The sequence below is a fragment of the Vombatus ursinus genome, unplaced genomic scaffold, assembly GCF_900497805.2.
Source record: "Vombatus ursinus unplaced genomic scaffold, bare-nosed wombat genome assembly UNPS02014798.1, whole genome shotgun sequence".
In the NCBI taxonomy this organism is placed as follows: Eukaryota; Metazoa; Chordata; class Mammalia; order Diprotodontia; family Vombatidae; genus Vombatus; species Vombatus ursinus.
This window is the reverse complement of record NW_020954576.1, coordinates 56,406,479-56,431,446: the sequence shown is the minus strand read 5'-3', so window position 1 is coordinate 56,431,446 and position 24,968 is coordinate 56,406,479. Positions and strand designations below refer to the sequence as shown.

At 46.5% G+C, this 24,968-nt stretch overlaps 4 protein-coding genes across 5 annotated transcripts in view; 1 reads left to right on the top strand and 3 right to left on the bottom strand.

The window, feature by feature from the left end:
* The window catches only part of LOC114050177 (protein S100-A16-like), a 9,145-nt gene extending 1,116 nt beyond the window's left edge, over positions 1–8,029 (bottom strand). The window contains exons 1-2 of one of the 2 annotated variants that reach the window (XM_027871807.1): positions 7,852–8,029; positions 673–1,007 (exon numbers count right to left, since the gene is read on the bottom strand). The gene's annotated coding sequence lies outside the window, so the exon portion shown is untranslated. The remainder of the gene's footprint in view (positions 1–672; positions 1,008–7,851) is intronic. The other variant, XM_027871808.1, reaches the window with a different exon arrangement.
* Positions 8,030–9,750: 1,721 nt separating this feature from the next.
* Positions 9,751–12,151, bottom strand: LOC114049507 (protein S100-A14). The gene is made up of 4 exons (XM_027870748.1): positions 12,050–12,151; positions 11,402–11,530; positions 10,325–10,471; positions 9,751–10,036 (listed from the first exon to the last, which is right to left on the bottom strand). Exons 2-4 carry the CDS (start codon positions 11,429–11,431, stop codon positions 9,899–9,901), a joined length of 315 nt encoding a protein of 104 aa, XP_027726549.1. The 5' UTR covers positions 11,432–11,530; positions 12,050–12,151; the 3' UTR covers positions 9,751–9,898.
* A 2,525-nt stretch (positions 12,152–14,676) lies between these two features.
* Positions 14,677–23,552, bottom strand: LOC114049979 (protein S100-A13). Its single transcript, XM_027871474.1, has 4 exons — positions 23,534–23,552; positions 22,759–22,823; positions 21,719–21,924; positions 14,677–14,910 (listed from the first exon to the last, which is right to left on the bottom strand). Exons 3-4 carry the CDS (start codon positions 21,869–21,871, stop codon positions 14,767–14,769), a joined length of 297 nt encoding a protein of 98 aa, XP_027727275.1. The 5' UTR covers positions 21,872–21,924; positions 22,759–22,823; positions 23,534–23,552; the 3' UTR covers positions 14,677–14,766.
* Positions 23,553–23,664: 112 nt separating this feature from the next.
* Positions 23,665–24,968, top strand: part of LOC114050054 (protein S100-A1) — a 3,856-nt gene continuing 2,552 nt past the window's right edge. The window contains exon 1 of the mRNA XM_027871599.1: positions 23,665–23,779. The gene's annotated coding sequence lies outside the window, so the exon portion shown is untranslated. The remainder of the gene's footprint in view (positions 23,780–24,968) is intronic.

Genomic DNA, 24,968 nt, shown 5'->3' with positions numbered 1-24,968 from the left:
ACGCTCTAGCCCTGGGAACAGAGGGGAGGGTGGGTGTAGGGGCTCGGATCTAGAATGAGAATTATGTGGCTCCCCCATTCCAGGTGTTTCCCCCATCCAACCGCCCAGACAGGTTCTTCCAGTCCCTCCCCAGCCTCAGGCCCAAGGCAAGGAGCATAGCAGAACCCCAACTGTGAGAGAGGCTCCCGTGGGAAGAGAAACCGACACTAATTGACAGCCCCTCCCAATCCCACACCCTGGCCCCTCCCAGGTGTCCTCTGAACCCTCCCACCCACACCTTCCGGGGATTAGGGACCCTCTCCCCATTTTTCCCCCAGCCCAAATTCAGAGTGGAATAATTTTCCCAATCCAACCCATACTTTTCCTGGGAATAGACTTGTAGAAAGACCCTGTCTTCCCCCAATCCACATGCAGAGTGGAACAACCTCCTCCAACACACACACACACACATACACACACACACACAGAGTGGGCCACGGGCAAAGTGCCTGGGGCTGTGACCACAGCTGCAGCCACTCACCGCTGGATCTCTAAGGCCCTTTCCAGCTAGGTGGACCCCACACCCCACACCCCATAGTGCCCCATGTCACAGGCTCACACAGAATCCCAGAATCTCAGCATTAGAAGGGACCCCACCCCCACCCCCCTGGATCATCCAGCCCGACCCTGTACCTGAGCAGCAATCCTCAACAAGTGGTCCTACAGGCTCGTCGGGAAGACCTCTAGCCACGAAGGCCCTTCTCTCTCTTTAAGCAACCCCCTCCAGGCCGTCCCTGGCTCACAACTCTCCGCCCAGGCCCTAGTTCTGGGAATCCTCTTGTTACTCGAAATGGAGCCAAGCTCTTTCTGCAGACCCAATTCCTCCGTTCCTTGGCCAGGCACACCCAGCCTTGGCCACTCCAGGACTCCAGCTGTTCTAGGACATCACTCTTAAGCCACCACAGTTCTGCTTCCTCCCCACAGTCCAGAGTGCAGGACATACGCACATCCCAACAGAATAGAGTCTCCTGAATAACAGGATGTGAGGGAAGGTGTGTGTAGTGGGAGGGGGGTGGCAGGCAGGATCTGCTCTATGATTCACCACCCTTGCCCAAGTTAATCCAATAATTCAGCACAAGCGCCACATAATGATAACTGACATTTATAGGATGTTTGCAAAGTGCTTTAGGTATATTATATTCTTTAAATCCCACAACAACCTTGCCAGGTAGAGACTATCATTATTTTCCTCCCTTTTTTGCAAATGAGGAAACTGAGGCAAAGAAAGGTGAAGTGATTTGCCTGTGGTTAAACTATCAGAGGGTGGATCTGAACTCAGATCTTCCTCACTCCCAAGTCTAACATTCTAACCACTGGGCCGTAATACTGTCCCACCTCCCCATTACTTGGAGGGAAGTAACAATAACAATAATAATTATTAATAACTGCAACTACTCCTATTTCTATAGCACATGAAGGTTCATAAAATGCTTTTCTCACAGCTGTTCTATACAAACCCCCATTCTGACCCCTGTTTCATGTGTTATCTTCTATTAAAACATAAGCTTCTTAAGGGTAAGGACTGTCTTTTTTTTTTATCTTTGTTCTCAAAGAACTTAGTATAGTGACTGGCACATAGTAAACACTTAATAAATGATTATTGCCTGCCTACAAGTTTTATTATTCCCATTTTACAGGTAAGGAAACTGAGACTCAGAGAAGGTAAGTAATTTGTCCAAAGTCACACATCTAATATATGTCAGAGCTTTTATTCCTACTCCTTTCTTCTCATCCTAGGTGAGTTACAAGGTACAGATTAGTAGATTAAGGACATCCCAGTTCCAGGGCCTAGATGCCCATCCTCGCCTGCTACCTATTCTAATCTCAGATAGAAGATACCAGTTTACAGATGCTCTAACCAGGACCATTCCGGTGCTTCCTGAACATCTATGTACTAATGAGGCCCTCTTCCTGACACTCTTGCCTGCTTTTAGATAATCAAATCACCTTCACTGTCCAGTCCAGGCCTATTGATTTATTCCCAGGTCCTGGTAGAGAGAAAAACAGGGTTTCAAACAAGGATGAAAGCTCAGAAGCAAAGCTGTCTTGGCATCCTCACTCTCCTCCAGCCCACATACCTCATCCACTCCTGTCTCCTTGGTTTTCCTTATACCAACAGCAGCCATTTTTTTCCAAACCAAAACTTGGGATGCAAAAGTCTGACAAAAGACATTTTGCAGAACCCTCTCTGATCTCATCAGTTCCCATGGGTTCAATGATTACATCTAGGCAGATGATTCCCAGATCTCTATTTCTAGCCCTAGTCTCCTGATCTCCTGTACCATATCACTAACTGCCTATTAGACATTTCCAATTAGATGTCCCGTAAATATCTTGAACTCAACACTTTTTTTAATTCAGAATTCAATATTTTGACCTTACCATGTCCAAAACAGAACTAAATTATCTTTCCCCAAAAAAACCTCACCGCTCTTCCTAACTTTCCTATTTCTATCAAAGTCACCATCATCTTAGTTACCCAGGTTCTCAGCCTCTGAGTCATCAACAGTATTCACTGTCTGATTCAGTACCTCTGTATCAATCAGTCACCAGGTCTTAGGGATTCTACCTCCACCCTTCTCAAATCTGTCCCTTCTCTCCACTCACACCACAACCACCCTAAGGCAGATTCTTATCACCTTTCACCTGGGCTAATTCAATAGCCTCTTAGTCGATTTCCTTGCCTGAAATTTTTTCTCTCTCCAATTCATCCTCCACTCAACTGCCAGAGTAATATTCCTAAAAGATCAGTCACTCCCTCACTTAAAAATCTCCAGTGGCTCTCTATTCCCCCTAGGATAAAATACAAGCTACTTTTAATGCCCTTGACAATTGGCTCCAGCCTGCTTTTCCACATTATTACATATTATTCCACTTCCAAATTCTTTGATCTGGCCAAATTGGCCTTCCTGCTCTTCCTCATACAAGACGTTCTATATGCCATCTCCCACCCCTGTTCTTTGCATTGGCTATCCCCTATGCCTAGGATCCCCTCTCTCCTCACCTCCACCTCTTAGAATCCTTAGCTCCCTTCAAAATTCATCTCCTACAAGCCCTTTCCCGATCCCCCTTAGTTGCTAATGACCCTCTCCCAAATGATTTTTTATTTAGTTTGTACCTATCTTATGGTCTCCCTGGAAAGAATGTCAGCTCCTTGAAGACAGAATCTATCTCATTTCTGTCCTTATATCCCCAACATCTGGCATGGTGGCTAGCACATAATAAGCAGCCCCTCATAAATGCTTGTTGACTGATTGATTGATTAAAGCAAATACACTTTCTTTTCTTGAAATTGAACCTGGCCCAGAAAAGCCAGGATATGTATCGTCAAGGTAGCCCTCCAACTCCTCTCCTAGCCTGGTGTCCCCTAACCGTTATACCTTTTCTTAACCTAGCTGAATACCACCCCAGCCCACAGTGACCCTGCTTCCCCAGTCCTGAACCCTGCAGGATTTGTTTTCCAAGACGCTGCTCCCACATTTCACCACATACCACCTCTTGCTATCAGTAGTTTTTAACCTGTACTATCTTGTCTCCCCAGCTAGGTTAGAAACTCCTTGAAAGCAGAAATTGTGAATTTGTATTCCTCTTTCTTAGCCCAGTGCCCCAAGAAAGAAGAAGTGTTTGCTAAATGGATAATTATGCCTTTGTCCCGCATTTCCCTCTCCCCTCAAGTCCTGCCCACCAGTGTTCTAGGTCCTGGACCATCTTTCTGGGACCCCATAAGAGCTTATAAGCATCAATGTTTAAGTGACTTTTATGGAAGAAAGTGTGAGTGGGGAGGGAAGGAAAAGGGCAGGCAGGAGCTTTTCTGCCTCCATTCGGATTTTTCTTAGATCATAAGATTTGGAGCTGGAGTTCTTGGAGCTAACTTAGTCCAACTCACCCATCTTACAGGTAAGGTAACTGAGGCCCAGAGAAGGGAAACTAAATTGCCCAGGGTCACACAGATGAAAAATTGCAGAACAAAGATTTAAAGTCAGCTTCTCTGACCTGCTCTTTCCATTGTACCACAAAACCTCCATCAAGAATCAGCTCATAGGCTCCTTCTTCCATCAAGCCTTTCCTGCTCCTTCCAGGCAGAAACAACTGTCCTTCCTTTGACACGTGCTCTTATCATGTTACAGTATGTAAAAAATTCATTTGGACAAGTGTCATCCCTCCTAACAGATTGGAATCTACAGGTCAGGAACCCTGGCTTACTCATCTTTGTATTATACGCACACACCCCTGCCCCAAACACAGTGTCCTGCACACAGGAATAAATAAATAGAACAGAATAAAAATAAATATTTGTTGGATGAAATTGAACTGAATTGGGTTGGTCACTGCCCCTTCTTCCCCCACTATCTTCCTTAGCTCCTTCCCACAAACCCTTAGGGCCTGAGTTCATAGTTAAGAAAGAGGATATGCCAAGAGATGAAGGTAAGTTTAGGGGTACAGAGGGTGCTGGGGGGAATAGGATTAGTGTGTGTGGTAGAAAAGAATTCCAAAGAACACCTGCATTGTTGGCCTGAGAAAATAAGAGATCGGGGGCAGCTAGGTGGTGCAGTGTGGATAGAGCACTGCCCTGGAGTCAGGAGGATCTGAGTTCAAATGTGACCTCAGATACTTGACACTTACTAGTTGTGTGACCCTGGGCAAGTCACTTAACCCCATTTTCTAGCCAAAAAAAAAAAAAAGGTTAAAAAGAGAAAAGAAAACAAGAAATCAAACTAGGCTGTGCCCCCTGGAACATAGCCCTGAGGCCTGTGAAAGCTGTACCTTCCTCAGGAGCGTTGGGGCCAAGCCTGTTCCCCAAAGGATCTAAGGGTAAAACAGGTAATCTCCACAATAAAAGACTCAAATCCCACAGAAACATTATCCCGGGCTTCAGAGAACATCCTGCCTTCATCTCAGGTCTAAGTCCCCCAAAGGAAAAGGAGACAGAGAAAGGAAAGGGGTGGGGGACACACTAGTTTATCAAAGGGCATCCCTGTTCCCCCTACTCCACCTAGCTTCCAACCACCCTTTCCTTCCTTCCTTCCTTCCTTCCTCATGGTATTTCTTTAACCAGAAAGGTCTTGCTCTGTCCTTTCCAGGGCTGTCCAGCAACAGATATAAGGAAGGCAAAAGTTGGCGGGTGGAGTTGGTGCTGAAAGATCTGACTCCTCAAACCCCACTTGGTCTCTGGACCATGCTGGGAAGCCATTTTCCTAGGGTTGCCCCTCTCTGTTCCTTGGTTCTCGTGTACTGCTCACAACATCCACCCCAATCTACTCCACCCCCCCTACCCCACCCCCACTCCCCATGTAAGATGGGCAACCCAGTAGATAGCATCTGAAAAAATGCCTAGAGATCCTCAGAGAGTGGAGACATACAAGGCATTATTACCTTCTCTTCTCCCCCGGGGGTGGCAGACTAGCTAGGTCACTCGGCCCATCCCTAACCACCTTCATTCACCCAGCCCACACCTTCCCTCTCCCATTCCACTGCCTCCCCCATTTAACTCTGTTGACCCCACCCTCCTGCTGGTTCCACCCCCTTTTGGAGAGTCCTAAGGCAGAGCAGACCAGGAAAAGAGGATTTCCAGGCTATTCACACAACCTCCTTCCTACAAGAGGATGTACAGAGGGTGTGCCCAGCATGGACTTTGCTGTTTGGTGGGTTCTCCAGTGTGTACTCATGTAGAGGGGGAAACGGAGAAGGTTTGAGTGTTAGTGGGGCAGAACAATGTGGAGTTTAGGAATAGAATCCTTTTCCCAATTCAGAAATCCCTCCACATGGGCTGAGAAACCTGATTAAGGGATCTCTCATCCAGGGTTTCTCAGTCCCTTAAAACAGTAATTGCCTTCTCCTAGGCTAGTTCACTTGTGTGCAATGAGCTGCCCCCATATCTTCCCCTGCCCCTCCTACCATGTTCACAGCCCCACCCCAAGGCTTGCTTACTTCTCCAAAAAGACCAAATTATGACACACACACACCCCACTACACACACATACACATCTCCCTGGAACTCCTCCTAATCCTCTAGTCTCTTTCCCTCCCTTCCCTTCTTACCAACTCCCCCCAAAATGTGCCAGCTGCACTCTTGACCCTTAGGCCCCTTCCCGCCCCACCCAGAAACATCACAGTTTTCAATAATACCCCTAACTTGTCCTCCAAACCATCTCTCATCCCTACTCTGTCCTTCCCCTCCTACCTTTGCCAGCTTACCTTCATTCACTCACCTCTCTAAAACACCTGTGGCAGATTTAGAGGTGCCTCGACCTGCCCTCCTATAGCCACTCCACCCTTACCCAATTTTCACTCAAAGTCTTGAACTCAAATTCTTCTCAATTACTCCAAGAACTGAGACATGTCCTCTGGCCCTGCCCTTCTCAGACCCTCACCTCCTCCCATTGTCAACCTCCACCTACTCCTTCTACCTCCCTACCCCTTCGACCCTAGTATTCTTGTCATATAATCCCTCATATAGACACTATATAGGCAAGAGAGGTCATTCATTCATTCTTTCTGAGCCCAACCCCAGGATCCCTCCTCTCCTGAAGATGGTAGAATCTGCTCTGGGCCAGGAGCTGTTCTGCACTATTTTCAAGGCTATTGTAAACTCCTCTCCAGACCTAGCTTTGCTATACCTTGCCCACCACACACCCTCTCCTTTTACCTACTCTGGCTCATTTCCCAGAATTCCCCTTGAGCCCACAAGCACTAGGATACCCGTTCTCACCTGATGCCCCTCAACTACATCAACTCTCAACCAAAATCCTTAAGCCATTCTTTTTACTAATACATCTTCACCATTCTCCCCTTCTCCTTCTTATTTCTATCCCACCCCCACCCCCCACATCTGCCCTGTGCTCTTGGATGAGAGTTGAGGTTGAAGGAGATGGAGATGAGGAGAGAGTTGAGAGCATGAAAGCCCTTGAAGGTGTATCTACCATCACCCAACTCCATTCCAGCTTACTGATATTGGAGGGAGCTGGGCCAGACCAGGTAAACACATATGCACACCTCCTTTCTCTGGTCTCTCTAGCTACCTAGATACCCTTTTCATCTGTGATGGCATGGAGGAATTGGGATAAGGGATTGATTTGCTCTTCCCCCATCTCAGCCCCTTAGAACCTCTAAGGTACTCATATTATATCCAAGGTACCCCTGGTTCCTAGAATTGGTTGGGAAAGCACTGTCTGGTGCTGAGCTGTACAGGTGTGTCCGTACCATGCAGAGTGGTTCAAGCTGAAACTTGTTTCCTTTCCCGGGTGAAGAAGTCCTAACTGCTCTTTCCCCCCCTTTCCCCCAGCTAGCCTGATCCCTTGCACCTCCCCTGTCACCACTCCCTTCATGTATGCCTGCAGTAGGCCCTGCTTTTCCCCTCTTTGGATTCTGTTCATCTTCCTCAAGAAAGGGAATTAGGCCCATGCCCAGGGAGTTGGGAGGATTGTGAGGGGTAAGACTTGCTTTGATTTGATTTGATTTTGCTTTTTCTTCCCCCCAGGAGCAGGCACTGAGGCCCCCTGGTCACTGCCCTGGGACACTGAGAATGGATTTGGTCTGCCTAGGCACGGGTCCTCCCACCTGTCTGCTCCTCCAACAACCTCAACACTGCCCCACTTGGCTCTGCCTCCCTTTTCACCCAAGCTTGGCCCTCCCAAAATAATTCATTAACTACCGCATTCCCTGTTCCCTCCAGGCTAGCTCCTGGACAGGATTCCTCTACCCTTCCCTCCAACCTCAACCACCTACCCTTCCCTGCTGCTCCCTCCCTTCCTTCCCTCAGACTGGGGTACTTCTACGCTTCTCCCACCAGCCCCAAGGCTCTCCCAGTCTCACCTGCCTCCTAGAGTTCTCTTCCTCCAGCGGGTCTCTCTGGCCTGATTTCAGGTACTGCCGAGTAGTTCCTAGACCTGCCCAGACTCCTCCCTGACTTCTTCTCAAAGTCTCCCCTAACTCCCTTCCTGATTTGCCTGGCTGAGCTGGCTGAGTGGGGATATAAAGAGACTTAGCTCAATCTTTACCGGCCGTGGGGTTGGGCCCTTGTTAAAGAAATACCCACCTTCCCCCCCCCTCCAAAAGGGTGTGCCGGGGAGGCTGGCTCTCCCCCAACTTACCCTCCCTCTTATTCTCCACCTTCTTCATCCCTCCCTGGAGTTACAGAGAAAGGGGCTGTCATCAGCCAACTGGATCACCTGGATCATTCAGGGGACTAGTTTCAGGGGCCATAATCACCCTTGCAGACAGACCAGTTAACATACCAGCCCTGCCCAGCCTTGGGCAGGACAGGGACCCAAACTAGCCCTTACATTCCATTACAATTCCTTTCAGCCTCGGGCTTCCTGGTTATTTAGCCAGAGAACAACAGAACCCCTGGAGCTTTGCATTCTGCACCCAACTGGGGATCAGCCCAGTTCCCACTCCTCAAAAATCTGGGCCTTCCTTCCACAAAGGGTCCCATGCATTTCCACCCTTTTCCTAGACCATTCCTTCCTTTCTTTCATTGCCTTTCCTGGGCACCAAGCAAGTGGAATGGGGTACCTGGCTGTTTCACTCCCCCTACCACACCCAGTCTCCCCAGGAACCAAGAGATGTAGCTGTGATATTTGGGAAAAAACAGTGTTTCTGGAGTTGGGAGACCTAGATTCAAATCCCAGCTCTTCCACTAATAAGCTGTGTGACCTTAGGTAAATCAGTTAACATCTCTATGCCTATTTTCTCATCTGCAAAAATGGGACTAATAACACCTCTACTATCTACCTTATAGGATTGTTATAAGTAACACATGAGATAATGCAAAGTGCTTTGTAAACTGTAAAGCTATATTTATATATACACATATATGGGTATATATATACATATGCGTATATGGAGGTATGTGTATATATACATATATGTTTTTATAAGCTATTATTATTCCAGGAAAACTGACTACCAGATTATGCATCAATAAAATGAGGCCCAGAGGGAAACCCCCTCACCAAATAATCACTTAAAGGGCTCAAAGCCAAACTAGGAAAGCAGGTGTGCTACTGTCCAGTCCAGGAACCATCCTTGTTTAGCCTCGAAGGAATAAACTGATACTCATTCATTTCTACTACTCACTACTACCAAGTGGCCATCACTAACACCCATACCCCCATGAGGCTCTAGGTCCTCTCTCCCTCCAAAATCCAAAAGAAAGTCTTGAATCACATCAACATCTTTCTTTTTCTTTTTTTTTTATTAAATCAAATGATACAAAACGACCATCATTCCACAAATGCCCAAAGCACCAAGCCCCCTCACCCTCAAAATCACACCCTCCCTAGTCCCAGCCCAACCACTGTTCCTTCTGCCCATCCATTCCTTTTCTAAAGGGACAAAACCCTAGAAAGGTTAAGGTCCTAGGATGTGTGGGTGGAGGAGGATAGCGAGGGGAAGGAGGAAAGGAGGAAAAAGAAAGGGACCTGTCTGACTGGATGGTTACACTTCAGAATGGGAGTGAGGGCCAGAAACTCATTTAGCACCAAATATCCAATCTCCTAACCCCTATGCCTGTCCCTCCCTTAATCAAATCAGTCCCCAGACCCCTTCTGAATGCCCTCTCCACTCCAGTTCATGCGACCATTGTCCCTAAAAATCTGACCCTCCACCTTGGTTCCCTTCCTGTATCTCCTACTGTGTGGGGATCCCAATTCCACCTTCCAAAGCCCTATGGAGCATTCAGTGGGATGAATGCTCCACTAGGAGAGGAAGGTATACACAAAGTCTTGGGGGGGAAAGGCGAGGAATAGGGTGGGGAGCTAGGGAAGAAGCTAGAAATTTTTATTTTTGTGTTTACACAGTCTCTGGGGGGCCCCTTCCCACCCCTTCCCAAGATTCCTTGGGTTGTGGTGGTAGAGGCTCAGTTTCTCCGGGTCATGTTTTCTAGCTTCACACTCTTGGCTGCTTCTCCGATCAGTTCCCAGAAGCTCCCAAACTCTAACTTGGAGTCATTGCAGCTGCCCAAGTTGGCGATTTTCTCATCCAGCTCACAGCTGCCCTGAGGAAACACAGGGAGTGGAGCAGAGGGGAGACACCCACAGCTCAGAAAGACAGTCTTCATCCTAGCCTTCCCACCCCATCCCACTCCACCCCTCCAAAGAAAGACATAAGCCCAAGGGGGGCCCTTTCCCCCAACCTAGAGAGTAGGTTAATCAATTGGCAAGTATTTATAAAGCCCAAGGTCCTGCTACCCAGATTTGGCTGGGGAAAAAAGAAAGAAAAATAGGGAAGTCAAGGGACAGACATTCACAGGGACACAGGGCTCAGATGCCTGGGTCTTCCATACCGGCATAAGATGGGGCAACTGCTGGGTGACCAGATCCCGAAGCTCAGAAGATGTCAGAGTCTCCTTCTTCCCCTCTACTGAATACTGATGAAAGTTTTTGATGAGGGTTTCGATGGCCCGTTCCACATCGCTGAACTCCTGGGCATCCTTAGGACAGGGACAGAAGAGAGCTAAAATCAAAGATGTGCTTCCTACCCTCAGGACGCAGGGTCACCACAGAACACTCTATTTAAGGCGGGTGTTCTGGCTGTGACTCTGCCTGGAAATCTCCCTCACCCACCCACCAGTGACATTAATACTATTTATAGGTTCATCCATTGGTCCAAACACCTTCTTGCTCTGGAATTTGCTCTGTGCTCTTCAACTCTATCAATCCTCTCCATACTCCTCCCTCTTCTCGATTCCTGTCCCCAAACCACAGAAACCTCCCAAAGGCCTTCCCCCTCTATTGAGTGCCAACCTAGGAAATGCCAATGAGGCAAGAGGGGGGCACGATCCACTCAGCCCCCAGCTCTCGGCTCCTTTTCACTGTCCAGAATCATTCTCCATTTTTCTGCTGGTCCAGGTTTTTCCCTCTGCCCCCAACCAGACCCACGTGGGAAGCCTTGAGTAATAGGTTGAGCAAACCTTCCCCCCACACACACACTCTTCCAGCCAGGGCAGGTCCCAGCACGTGGGTCCTGCCTGGCTGGCTCTCCCAGGGAAGGCTCTCCAGTGACAGGCTATGTGGGAAAAAGAGCAGGTTCTTCCCTGTCTTTGGGAACTATAAGCCAAGCTATAGGCTATAGCAGAATAAATGATGGTAAGGGGCAGAAGTCAGAGGGAATCTTGGTGAGGAATGGGATGGGGATCAAGTGGGAGCCTGGGAGTCAAAGGAGGGAAGCCTGGGAATCAGAGGAAGGGAGGCTTGTCAGTGGAAGGTAGGTGGGTCCCAGAGTTGGACAGGGGGTGGGGGAGGTAAGGGGAGTCCGAAAGAGAAACTTCAGAAAAAAACAGGAAGAAAGAGAAAAAGGAAAAGAGGGGTAAGAGGCTAGTGAGAGATTCTTGGGCGGAAGGTAGGGGAATGAATGAACCAACCTCAGCATTTGCAGAATGACATTGTCCCATGGTGACCTGGGTGAGTAGGGGGCACTGGGGTCACTTCTTTAGGATCTGGGGGTGTTCTCCTATGGCGTGTCCCTGAGGGACCAGTGGCTCATCTTCTGCCTGGCAAATGTGAGAGATCTGATCTGAGGGGGAAGCTGAGGATTCCATCTCCCCCTCGCCCCACCCACCCACATGACTTTGCCCCTCCCTCCAGGAAGCTGGAAACGGGAGGTGGGGAGAGGGTCAGGGCCAGCTCTCCATCTCTCCACACCCAGAAACACAGACACACATTCACCCTTAGGAAAGGAGGGAGTTTCTGTATCAGGATACCCTTGCCTCAAAGCCCTCCTCAGTCTTGATGCCCCTAGACCCTGAAATGGTGCCAACTCTACTTCCTCAGCCTGGTCACAAACATTATCCTAATTACCCTGTCCTCCAAGCCCCAGCCCTACAATGTTTGGGTTTCCTAGTCCCACAGGCTCCCTTTCCCCTGGACTTTAAAGGAGATGGGGTGGGGTGGTATTAGTATCCCTAAAGGAGGTCTTCCCTTCAAGGTTGAAGGTAAGGCATCCCCAAGAGCAGCAGGAAAGGGGAGAGAGTTATGGAGACCCCATTATGTTAAGGCATGGGCTCACTTACCTGCTAGGGCTTCTGGGACCGAGACAGGAGGAGCCGGCTCACCTGGCCCAGCCCTTATACCTGGGGGAGTGGAAAGGAGGAGCAGGAGAAGCATAGTAGGGAGGAGAGATGGAAGAGGGGGATGGGTTTTCAGCCGGGTTATGCCAGCAGCAGCTGCTGTACACGCCAGGCTCAGAGCCAGAGAGTTCACCCCACTGCCAGGAGGGAGGGACCCAGGACTCCAAAACCAGGCTAGGCAGCTGCCCCTCTGACCCAGACAGGACAAGGGAGAAAGGGAACCTGGAAAACCTGTCATAGGGCAATGGGACAATGGGGATGGGGATGGGCGTTGGGAAAAAAAAAATAGGATCTGAAGACCAGCTGAGAAAGATTAGGGGAAAATTCAGGACCCAGGAAACAGGGAAACCGTTGTGGGTAAAGGAGGTTGGAAAGGGGGAGGAATCCCAGGAAATGGAGAAGCTGAGAAGGGAGATGGTTCAGTGGCAGGTGGCATCAAGATGAGGGAGGGGCTTATGAGTTTGCCCCTACCTCCAGAAGCCAGGGTACAGGAAATGGGGGAGGGTCAGAGAGAAGAAGGAGAGAGGCATGGTACAAAGGATTAATGTAGGAAGCTGGGACTCTCTCCCCAGCCTTCCTCACTTGGGGTCACTCTGCAGCTGATTCCTGACCTGCTGGACTGGGGAGGGAAGAGGAGTCACCCAAAGCTTTGCTGTACTTTGGATAGCCCGCCCCCACACTGTGTAAATTTGTAGAGTCATCTTTTTTTCTTTTCTTTCTTTTTTTTTTTTTTTTAGTCTTCTCCTGTGATTTCATTGGTGTAGGGCACTCCCAGCGAGGGGACTCCCTACATCTGCTAAATGAAACTGCTCTGTCAAGAGCATTGAAAGGTTAAGTGATTTGCCCAGTGTGAGGAGGAAATGACTTGAACCCAGAATTTCCTAAATCTGAGCCTGGCTCTCAGTTCATTTTAATGCCTGTTAAACTTTAATTCTCCTCACTTCAGCCTACTCCCATTTTCTGGGGGGAGGAAGTCCGGAGCTAGTTAGTGGGAACAAGCTCCGGGGAAGGCACCTTGTCAAGAAGCCAGCGGGATACATGAATGGCCAATGTGAGAATTAGTATTCTGCTTGACTCTGCCTATTTACAAGGGCTGTTTCATTGTTCTGTTGAAGGAGAAAGGAAGAGAGAGGGGGAGAGAGAGAGAGAGAATGCTTGTTAATTGGAAAAATAAAAGTTATTTTTTAATAAAAAATATCAATAAAAATTAATTTAAAAAGAAAACAGAGCCAGCCTGCTTTTGGGAGCTGTAGTTTCCTTTCCTCCTTGAAGATTCCTCTGGATAGGATCTCAGTACAGATGTTGAGTGGGGCCCAAGGGGGAGGGGGGGATAGGGGGACTTAACTCTCCAAACTGGTTGAGTTGCCTGCCACTCCCTTTCTGTCATCCCGAGTTCCCATCTCCCCCAACAAGAGGTTTGGCAGAGGGCCCTCCAGTCCCTGGAGCAAGTTCCTAGGAATTACAAGACCCTTGGACCTCCAGTCTTAGATACCTCCTCTAGCCTTCCGCAACTCCCATAGCCCACGGCATGGCCCCCCTGTAACAGTGAGTAGGAAATGTAAGGTGGAGAGAATGGAGGGGGAAGCACAGGGCAAGGTAGGAAGGCTGCGCTCTTTCTTCCAAGGCTCTGAAACTACTTCGGGGCTGCTGGGCATCTCTCCCTCCTAGCATTCTCATTCTGAACCCCTCTGGGCAGTCTCCAGTCAGCTCTAAGGCCCTGTGGGCTGCCCTGCCCTTGCCCCATCTTGTGGCCAGAACCTTGAACCTTAAAACTCCTATCTCAGGCTTCTCCAAAAGATTTGAGGATGGACAGTAGCTGTGCCCCTATATTCCTCTCCCTCCCCCACCCCACCTCACCATCGATCTGGAAATATAGGCAGTAAGCTCAGATATGGAGAAACAAGGGAAACAAGTCTCTAAAATTCTAATGTTGAAGCCCAAATGAGGAGCAAACATGAAATATGCCAGGAGCCATGCTAGAGATGTCAATAATAGGGCATGGCAGGAGCCAGGACACTGGGCATCCTCAGCCCACCCCCAGCTGAGGCCTCCAGGAGGAGCTCCAGAGGGGACAGGAACCATCTACCTCCCTTGCACCCTCCTCCAGAGTTGCATCACTATTGGTCATTCATTCACTCAGCAAACATTTATTGGATGTTACTATAGTCAACATAAGAAGAAGCATTGTGTATCAAATAGAGACACACCCTTGAAGACAAGACAGCTTGGTTAAAGTCACCTACTGATGCCTGGGGCTGTGTGACCCGGGTGGAGGTGACTCTCCCAGGCTACCTATGTTTCCTCACCCCAGTTTCCTATACTGATGAAATCATAGGTTCAGTTCCTAGCCCCTCTATATGTAATACTAAGCTTTTGTGGGTTATCATTTGACCTCTGGGCCTCAGTTTCTTTATCTGTAAAATGAAATCCCTGCCTAATTCACAGGGTGATTGTGATGACAGCCCTTTGTAAATCTTAAAGCACAATATATACTCTGCCTCAAGTCCAGCACCCTCTCCTGAGCTCAGGAAGAATGTCTGAAGAATCTGGGAGGAGTAAGAAAAAGTACATTTGTATTTCAAGACAACTTTATTAGGGGGACAGCGGTCACCTCGTCACCTTCCCCTACTCTCCCCCCCCAAAACCTCCTTAAGTCAGTGTCACTTCTTCCGGAACTCTGCTGCTTTCTCTTTCTTCATCTCCTTGGCCAGATCCCCAATAAGCCTCCAGTATTCATGGAACTTGAGTTCAGAATCCTGATTCACATCCAGACTCTTCATCTTCTCTTCCAAGGAGCCCACGCCCTAGGGAGACACAGAAGGTGTGTGGGGAGGGGAAGAGAAGAAGCCCCAGGGGAGATGAAATGGGACCTTCATAGAATGTCCGAACTAAAAGATAATTTCTTCAGTCCAAGGCCTCCCAGATTGTGTTCTAAGAAAGCCTAGTCTTCCCAGAGATGGGGAACGGAATTTCTGTAAGAAGTTTCCATTACTAATAATATTTTTCCTCCTAAATATGAAATATGAAATTGTATATTAAAAATACTACTTATGCATTGTTGGGGTATAAAAATAGATTTTGTTTCCTTTTATTTTGCTCCAAAATTTCTCCAGGTCCTCATTTCTCCTGAGAGAATGCTATACCTCTAGATCAGCATTTAATGTTGTTTGGATGTTTTTCAGCCAGGTCCAACTCTTCAGGACTCCATTTGGGGTTTTCTTAGCAAAGATACTGGAGTGGTTTGCCATTTCCTTCTCCAATTTATTTTACAGATAAAAAAAGTGAGGCAAACGTTGTTGAATGCCTTGTTCAGGGTCACACAACTAGGAAGGATCTGAGGCCAGATTTGAACTCAGGAAGATGAGTCTTCCTGATTCCTGCTCTGACACACCACCTACTTCGCCACCTAGATGCTGTCAGCATTTATATATGTATATTAAATATTATATAATGTATAATGATTATATATTGTTATATAAGATAACTAATTTCTATGTAAATCATTATATTATATAGATTGTTTATTATAAATCAGTATATTTAAAATCCAAAAGTGTTCTCTAGACAAATCACCTTAGAAAAGGCTGAAAGAGGGAAAAGGAAAGGGGAGGAAACCTTATTCATCTGTGTTCCAGCCCAATTATGTCTGAAAGGAAGGATCACAGATTTGGAACTAGAAGGGACCTTAGAGGTCATCCATCCCAATGCCCTTATCTTACAGATGAGGATGCTGAGGCCCAGAGAGAAGGGACTTACCCAAAGTAACCCAGCTATTAAGTGACAGAGCTGGGACTCAGGCTCCTAACCCAATGTTCATTTCTTTCTTTTTTTGGTGAGGCAATCAGGGTTAAGTGACTTGCCCAAGGTCACACAGCTAGTAGGTGTCAAGCATCTGAGACCGGATTTAAACTTAGGTCGTCCTGACTTCACGGCTGGAGCTTTAACCACTGTGCTACCTAGCTGCCCCTCCCAATGTTCATTCTAACCCACTAACCATTAACCCACTAGGCACTAATATCTAACCTGTGAGCTTTTGTTTTGTACTGTTTTGTTTTAATATTCTGGTAAGTATATTTCAACAGAATTCATTTCACTAGACTCCAAAAGGGGTCCAAGACACTAAAAGGGTTAAAATAAATCCTGAGCTAGAGGAGATGATAGAGAAAGATGGAGATGGGGGAGGTGGGGACAGAGAATGGAAAAGGAAAAGGACTCTAGGCCTTGGTCAGTGTGAGTGTTACTGAGAGCTAGGGCATCAAGGCAATGCCAAAACAGGACACCGATGCAAGTGTGTGCCTGTCCTCGGAGTCTGTCCAAAATAATCTTGACCTGTAGGAAGAGTTCTGGAAGATCAATGTGTCATGCCGGGGCTGGGAAAACATATGCTACTGTGATTATGTGACTAAGAGGAGACTTGAGGGATGTGGGATTTTGTGGAATCTTCACTCCAGTCACTGGTACTCTGCCTTAACTCATTCCTTAATGATTAACATATTCCCATTCTATCATACTCTCTCCATCTCTGGGATTCTGAAAGCCTAGTTATCACCGTACAAACCTGGAATCTTTATTCCCACCTCCCTCAACCCAACCCTTCCAATGTCCTACTCCAGATCTACCCACTCCTTCCACCGTGCTATCTGGAATGCCTATTCCACGCTGAACAAATCTGCTTTATCTTAAACCTTTTTGTTTCTCACTCCCTCCATCTTCTTACACTCACTGAGTCCTGACTCCCTCCTGATAACACAGCATCCCTGGTGACCCCTCCGAACACTGGTTGAATTTTCACTCATAACCCCAGTCATTAGTCATGGTGGGGGAGTTGAAATATTCTGTGTTCACCATTGCCACATTCAGACTCGTCCTCTACCAACATCACCCAGTACATTCTCCTCTCCTCTTTTAAAGTTTATTCAATCCGTATTTATCACCTAGTCAAGATTCTGGTAACTATTATCTAGCTATCCCCAGAATACTGTCCTTCTTTCCTCAATGAATTTAGTCACTGGTTTACAGTCTCTCTCCTCCCCAGTTCCTGTCCTCATACTAAGGAACTTGAACATACATATTCATGCTCCCCTAAACACTCTAAAATCCCAGTTATTCTATTCTACAATCTATTTCTATATTACACCTCAGATTTACCCAGAGAGGGTCATATCCATCATCTTTCCATTCCCTACAACTATTCCACTTCTATGTTCATGAACTCTGAAATACCTTTATCTGATTATAATATTTTGTGATTCTATCTTTCCTTTTGCCTTACAACTTCCTAACTCTTTTCTTAGTCCTTACCATGCCTTTGAATTCCTCAGCCTCTCAGTTCTTTCCCAGGCCATCACCCCTATAACTGTATTCTTCTCCCTTCCCTTTCTTGACCCTTTGGGTGAAATAGTTCAATTCTACACTATCCTATATATTCAAATCTCTTGTCCCCTTGACACACTGCTGATCATGCCCTACCAAGATCCAGTGGTTTATTCCCACCATCCTCTGCCTTTGCTCCTATTCTGATGCTACTGCAGAAATCCAGAGAAAAATCAAGAAACCATGTTGACTGGATCCACTACAAATTTACATTACATAATATCAACTGGGGCCTGACTGCAATGAGGTAGTTCTATTATACCTCCACAATTAAATCCCAAGCACCACAACAGTTCATCTTTTTCTTTTCTTTTTTTTAATTTTGGAGGCAATGGGGGTTAAGTGACTTGCCCAAGGTCACACAGTTAGCTAGTAAGTATCTGAGGCCATATTTGAACTCAGGTCCTCCTGACTCCAGGGCTGGTGCTCTACCCACTACACCACCTAGCTGCCCCAACATCAGTCCACTTAAAGGCTGTTAAAAGTCTGAAAAGTATGCAACTCATTAATTTATATATTCACTCATTGATTTCTTCCTTCTTTTATTTAGGAAACATATTAAGTACCTATTCTATGGTGGCCCTAAATTGGGCACTAGGAATAAAAAGATAAATAAAACCCAGCCTTTTCCCTCAAGTGACTTTGGTTTTACTGGGAGATTTAATATATGCATATCTGTATGTGCAAATGTGTAATTGTGTGTATTAATGGACAGAGTGTTGGTTTTGAGTTGAAAGATATGGGTTTAAATCATGTGTCTACCACTTACTCCCTTGGTGACTATGGACAAATCAAGACAATGAACAAGTATTTTGACTTGTCAAAAAGCCAGCTTTTGATAAGAGCCTATTGTATGCCAGGCATTGTGCCCTATAACCTCTCCAGGCCTCAGTTTTCTCATTTGTAAAATGACTAGATGAACTCTAAGGCCCCTTCCCCACCTACCTCTAAGGTTCTATGACCTTGCTTTTCCAAACACAGTGTTAGGGATCAAGAAGATTGCCCCCCTTTCTTTCTCTCTTTCCTATCCCACACCGAAATTCCTGACTCTGCTGGAAGAAAGAAATCCATAGGATCATAAAGTGGATCACAAAATCATAGATTCAGAGCTAAAAAGGACCTCAGAGGTCATCTAATCCAACTCCATTTTACAGATGAGGACATTGAGGCCCAGAGAGAAGCAACTTACCCAAAGTTGCACAATGAGTTAGTGGTAGAGCTGGACCTTGAGCTCCTAACCCAGTATTCTTTCTAACCCACTGATAACCAGAGAAAATGATAGCGAATAGGTGGATGGGTAGGAGAATTCAGAGCAAGAAAGATGCTTGTCCTTTGTTTTCAAAGAGGACCAATAACATCATGGTGTGATGTCTTGACTTGTGAGTGAACTGGACTTAAGTGATGCAGAGCTGCACAAAGTCTTCAGCCTCTCTCTTCTAGAGTCATTGAAGTCCAGTTGCAAGACAAAATTCAAGATGACCAGGGATGGGGTGAATGGCCTTGGTGTCTTCGATGTCTGACTATCAATTGGGGAATGGATGAACAAGTTGTTGTATATGGTTGTGATGAAATACTATTGTGCTATAAGAAACGATGAGCAGAATGCTCTCAGAAAAACCTGGAAAGTCTTACACAAGCTGATACAAAGTGAAATAAGCAGAATGAGGAGAATATTATACACAGTAACAGCAATACTGAATGATGATCAACTGTGAATGACTTAGCTATTCTTATAATACAATGATACAATGCAATGATCTAAGACAGTTCCAAAGGACTCATGATGAAAAAAGCTATCTACCTCCAGAGAAAAATCTGATTGGAGTCTAAATTCTGATTGAAGTATGCTTTTTTTTTTAACTTTATTTTTCTTGGTGTTTTTTTGGAGGAAAGGGTCTGTGTTTTCTTTCACAACATAACTAATGTGGAAATATATTTTACATAACTGCATTGCGTAGGCTATATCCAATTGCTTGCTTCTCAATAAATGGGGAAGGTGGGAGAGAATTTGGAACTCAAAACTTAATTTTAAAAGAATGTTAAATTGTTTTTAAATGTAAATGGAAAAAAATTTAAAAGATACCTTCACCACATTCTTCTTCCTCCTTCCTACCTGAGAGATAAAAGTATATGTATATGTACACACCTATACATACACACACATATAAACATGTGTATGTATATACATATGTCTATATATTCACCTATATGTGTGTGTTGTTGTCCAGTTGTTTCAGTACTGTCCAATTCTTTGTGATCTCATAAACCTCTGTCCAGAGGTTTTCTTGACAAAGATACTGGAATGGTTTGCCATTTCCTTTTCCAGTGGCAAACAGAGGTTAAGTGACTTACCCAAGGTTACACATCTAGGACATTTCTGAGGCTGGATTTAAACTCAGGTCTTCCTGATTCCAAGTCCAGTGCTCTATCCACTGTACCATCTAGTTGCCTCCAGTGTGTGTGTGTGTGTGTGTGTGTGTGTGTGTGTGTGTGTGTGTGTGTGTATTCTCTCTCAAATAGTCGTCTGTTATTTAGTTTGGAATAACCCTATCTTTGAGAAGCAGCATGGCATAATGGATAAAGCATCATCCCCAGTCAGGAAGATTCAAGTTCTTCTGACACATACTGGTTGTTATGTGACCCAAGGCAAATCATTTAACTTCAAAATACCTTGAGTAACTTTTTAAGATTAAGTTGCTGAAAAGTTGTTGATGTACATTAATAGGTAAGGGGAGTTCCCTATACTATTGAAATCATAAGTTCAATGAAACACACACACCCCTAACCTTATTTGTTTTTTCATCAGAATTACTAGGATCAGGGGAATGATAATGATGTAATATATCCAGGCTTCAGCAAGACAGGAATTTTATAAAACCTCTCAAGATATCCTCGTGCTAGAAGAGAAGATAACTAGGTAGGTTGACAGCAGGTTGAACAGCTGTACCCAAAGAGTGTTGATTGATCAATACCAGTGTGGAAGTTGTCTATCAACATGTCTCCAACTCTATCATCAGCTCAGTATTTTTGTCAACAACTTGGATACACAGAAACCATGCCTACCAAATGACAGATGATGGATGATGCTGGGAGGAAGACCTAATACGTTGTCTAACAGAATTAGTATGCAAAAAGATCTCACAGGTAGGTTGAAACTAGTAAGATTCCATGATAGTGTACAATTCTCTTTTCCTTTTTCTTTTCTACTATATAAATGGAAATCTGCATTTTTAAATGTTTACATTCAGAATAATTTTTAAAATTCTATAATGAAAGTTGAAATAATGACCTCCTTGTTACTAGATGTGACAGTTCTTAGCCCAGTGCCTGGCACATAGTAGACTCTTGATAAATGCTTGGTGATTGATTGACAAGTATTCAGTTTTAATGACCCATCTGTTAGAAATGTTGTAAAGACAATTCTGTTTTGGGTTAGAAGTTGGAATAAACTATCTCTAAGGCTTAGCTGTATGGCCTTGAAAAAATCCTCGGGTCTTAATGTCCTCATCTATAAAACAAAAAGGTTATGCTAGATCATCACCAAGGTTCCTTCTACATCTAACACTACAGGATTTTAAGTATTTATGAAGTTCTTACTGAATGCCCAGCATCATGCTAGCCAATATGGGGAATATAAAAAAGTACATATAAGACATAGTCTCTACTGTCATAGATGATATGTTCCAGTCAGGGAGAAAAAAGCCTTATTAATGCACAGTGTTAAATTTTATAGGCGTCACAGTCATGGGCTTACACTCCACCACACCCAGACAATCACAGTTGCACAAAATCACAAGATTTCATTCATCTAAACACATGTAAGAAGCAACATGACATATCAAGATCAAGGCTCAAGGCCCAATTCTGATCCACTCGAACTGTGTGACCATAGATAGGCAAGTCACTTAAACTCCCTGTGCCCTGGGGCCATTCCCCAAGTTACTGAGTACTTATGGATCTACATCCTTGGAGATAGTTTCTAGTCTAGTATGAAATCATCGGATTATCCCAGGTAAGACCAAGAAAACAAGCACACAGTGCGTTGCTCAAATACACTTAACTGCATTGTCTTCCACAGCTGTAACACAATCACATTTACAGACACACTGCCACACCAACAGTGTCACACAAGTTGTCAAGTACCTACAAAATCACGTCCACGCAAGCCATCATATTCCATCATAAACTATCTTCTCTCTGTCACAGCATCCTCCCAGTCTCCCCTGGGTTCCCAGTTACCTTGAGGAGGTGGGGCAGCTGCTGGGTGGTCAGTTCTTTAAATTCATTGATACTGAGGCTGCCTTTCTTTCCCTCCTGACCAGCAAAGGTGAAGAAGGTTTTCACCACCGTCTCAATAGCCGCCTCCAGCTCTGTCAGTGGCTCAGCAGCCATGGAGGAGGCTAGGGGTGAGGAAGCTTGCTCTTGGACTAACTGTGGATCTAAAGCTGGTTGAGGAGAAAGGAATATCCAAAGGTAACTTCTAGGGAGGAACCCTGCCCAGGTATTACCTATTCATTCCCCCATCTCTGTTGGACATTTTAGAGACCTAGAAAGAGACCTGTCTCCAAACCTGTGAGGAGTCTTAGGCTGGGGTGGGGAGGGGGTGTCTCTCTTTGTGGGCAATCAGGCTAGCAATCTCTGTCTGGAGTCTAGCACTCTGACACATAAGGTTATTTAAAATGTCTCTGCCTCAGCTTTTCCTAAGGCATCTTCCTGAAATTAAGTAAGGTGTCAGGGAGGTTCAGAGATGCTCTCTTTCCACCCCACCAAGAGACCCGGAATCTGCACCACAAACTACAAAGTTGGTATCATCTCAACCAGTGTCTTTCAACGTCCCCATGGAAAACATTCAGATGTTTCTCAGTACAAAGAGCAGGAAGATATGGACCCTCTCCAAAATAGACAGTTCCGAAGTTAAGCTAACGGTAATGGGTCCTAGCTACAGGGCTCCTCCCATCTTTTAAGCTACTGAATCGGACGCAGGAACTAAGCTGCCAACTAAAGATCTCTTTACCGCCTCCACAGTTTGGTTCTAAGAGGATAGAGGGTTGGAGAAAAAGGGAAATTCCAAGACCTCTCTAACTTACATCCGACCCTCTTCCAACTAGTTCATCCCCTTCAAGAACTAGTTCCCCCCACCCCCTCCTTCAGAGCCCCGAAGTCACTTCCTGAATTCCCAGTTCCAGGACTGGGGGGAGGGGCTCATCTTTCTCCTGGGGAAGAGGGCCCCTCATCCACCCCACTCCAAAAGGAGTAGGTGAAGTAGGTTTGATACTCACCCTCTGGTTTTGCCTCAAGCAGAAGTAGGGATGGGCTGAGGTTTATAAACGCCCAGGAGGTGGAGCTGGGGAGACAGAGTCCTCCGTGTATATCCCGAAGTATTGAGTTTCCCGTGGTGAACTTCGGCAAAGGGCACGCCCACCCACTCCTCCTCACCCATCAGCGCATCATCAACATTTCTGCACAAACAACTTACACCTCTATGCCCCTTCCCTGAAGCAAACAAATAGCAAGCCTCACTTTCCTGGTCTCATCCACCCTTCCAGCCCTAGAGACATAGCTCCCACCCCGAGCTTGCAGTATGCACCTCCAACCTCCATTCACTTCGTCCTTTAAATCCCTTCGCTCACTCGCCATCTCACTCTTATCTCCCCCACTCCAACCCCTCAAAAAAGTCCTAATTCGTGCATCCCAGCTAGCTCTTGGTAAAATTAAGAGTAAAGAAGGCACCGTCTTCTGAGGAATTCTAGAGATGAGGCCCTTGGAGGAGTCCCCTTCTTTTGCTGCTCAATAGGGCATAGGTGTGACCATGCCTCGCCGCTACGGACAGTTAGTTACGGGGCGGTCCAAGGACCAGAAGGGTTCAACATCCCGTGGTCTCTGATCTTACCTCTTTCTCTCCCGCTACTTTATCCTTTCTTACCCTCTCTGCTCTGTGCTAGGGCTGAATTGGCATCAATATTAACCAAGAACCCCCGTGGATTGCTAGCATGCATGTGGGGAAAGGAATGTTTTTAAAAAGAAAAAAAAAGAAAAAAAAAAAACAACCCAGACCTGGGGGAGAAGGTAAAACAGGGCCAGCTTGTCCCAACTCTGGAGACAGAGGGTGCTTCTGTCTGCTAGCTGGCTGTTTGCCCCACTGGCTGTCAGCCCGATGAGGGGGGTGGAGCTAAAGGTAGGAGGGGGTGTCCAGAGTGGGGAGAAGGACGCCTGAAGAGAGATCTCCCCACACCGGCTCTAGTCACAGGACACGCAGCTTCGCCCCTCTCATCTGCTCCCCCTTCAGCCCCGAACCCACCCGTGAGTATTTTGCTTTCTCCGATACAGAGGGTGTGCTAACTACAAGGGGGATGGTGGTCTGCAAAAGCCTGGAAATGTTGCTCAGTTGAAGGGGACTATCAGTGAGCAATAGGGCACTTTGGGGCTGAGTGAAGGATCTGAAGGGTCCATCCATGGAGGAAGGACCCAGTTCCCTGGGGACTTAAACGGTGAGATGGGAGGACAGATTTCTCTACTCTCCAAAAGCAAAAGCAATACAGCCCCTTCCTCATAAAAGGATCCCCTCTAGCTAAGGAATCCCCAAGATTTCCCCCTCCATCTTTGGGGCTTCCTAAACGCCAGTTCATCTCTCTCTTGGGTTTGAGGGTGGAGGATTGAAATATCTGAGACCTAGGCCTTTACTCTGCTTTTTCTGGGGTAAATAGCCCTGGCATGAGCCAAGTAGAAGACTGGGCAGCTGTTCCCAAGCCCCTGGGAGCTGGGGAGGTTGAGATTCCAAAATAAGAGAACTATTCCTTCACTCCAGGGCCTGAGCCCACTCCCATGCTTTGCCTCATGTTTAAACCCCTATAACAGCCAAGAACAAGAGATGAAAAGTTTCTCTGAATGGGCACCAAGGTGGGGTGTGGAGGATTCTAGGAAGAGTGTCTCACTCACCTCCCTCTCTACTCAGTAACCCTCAGTAACTTTTCCCTCTTCTCTTTCTTTCCTAACTTCCTTACTTCTTCCCCTCCTTCCTCAGCATTTTTCAACTCTACCATCTATAAAGTCTCTACTGAGCTGACACCTTTCAGAGACATCACATATCAAACTGTACTCTTCAAGACTTCCCAAAGGGTCCATGGACATGTTTGTGGGGGAAAACCCAAGGTTCCTTTGGCTCCTCAGGACCTCCACATCAGTGATCACTGATGGGGCTTGTAATAGGAGATGCCAGCCCCCCTTCCCCTTATCCCCCCATCAGACCCAGGCTTCAGGTTCCCATTCCACACACCCTCCCCCCTCCTTGGTCTCTGTGACAACCACCTCTCATGTCCAAAGTTCGGGTGACACAAGGGATTCATTGAGGAGCTGGAGTGTCATCCGATAGGACCCATTGTCCATCCCCCCAGTCCTGGGGAAAGAGGTGAGAGATACCTGATCTAGGACACCTGAGATCCCCTCTAAGGATGGGGGGGGGGGGGGGGGGGGGGGGGGGGGGGGGGGGGGG

Bases quoted from the DNA above. Each gene is read 5' to 3' on its own strand.
- LOC114049507 (XM_027870748.1), bottom strand. From the start codon at position 11,431: ATGGGACAATGTCATTCTGCAAATGCTGAG. The intron at 10,472-11,401 runs GTTGGTTCATTC...CCCTGTCCTAAG, and splicing joins GTCATTCTGCAAATGCTGAG to GATGCCCAGGAGTTCAGCGA. The intron at 10,037-10,324 runs GTATGGAAGACC...GTGTTTCCTCAG, and splicing joins AGTTGCCCCATCTTATGCCG to GGCAGCTGTGAGCTGGATGA.
- LOC114049979 (XM_027871474.1), bottom strand. From the start codon at position 21,871: ATGGCTGCTGAGCCACTGACAGAGCTGGAGGCGGCTATTGAGACGGTG. The intron at 14,911-21,718 runs GTAACTGGGAAC...GTGTCTCCCTAG, and splicing joins AGCTGCCCCACCTCCTCAAG to GGCGTGGGCTCCTTGGAAGA.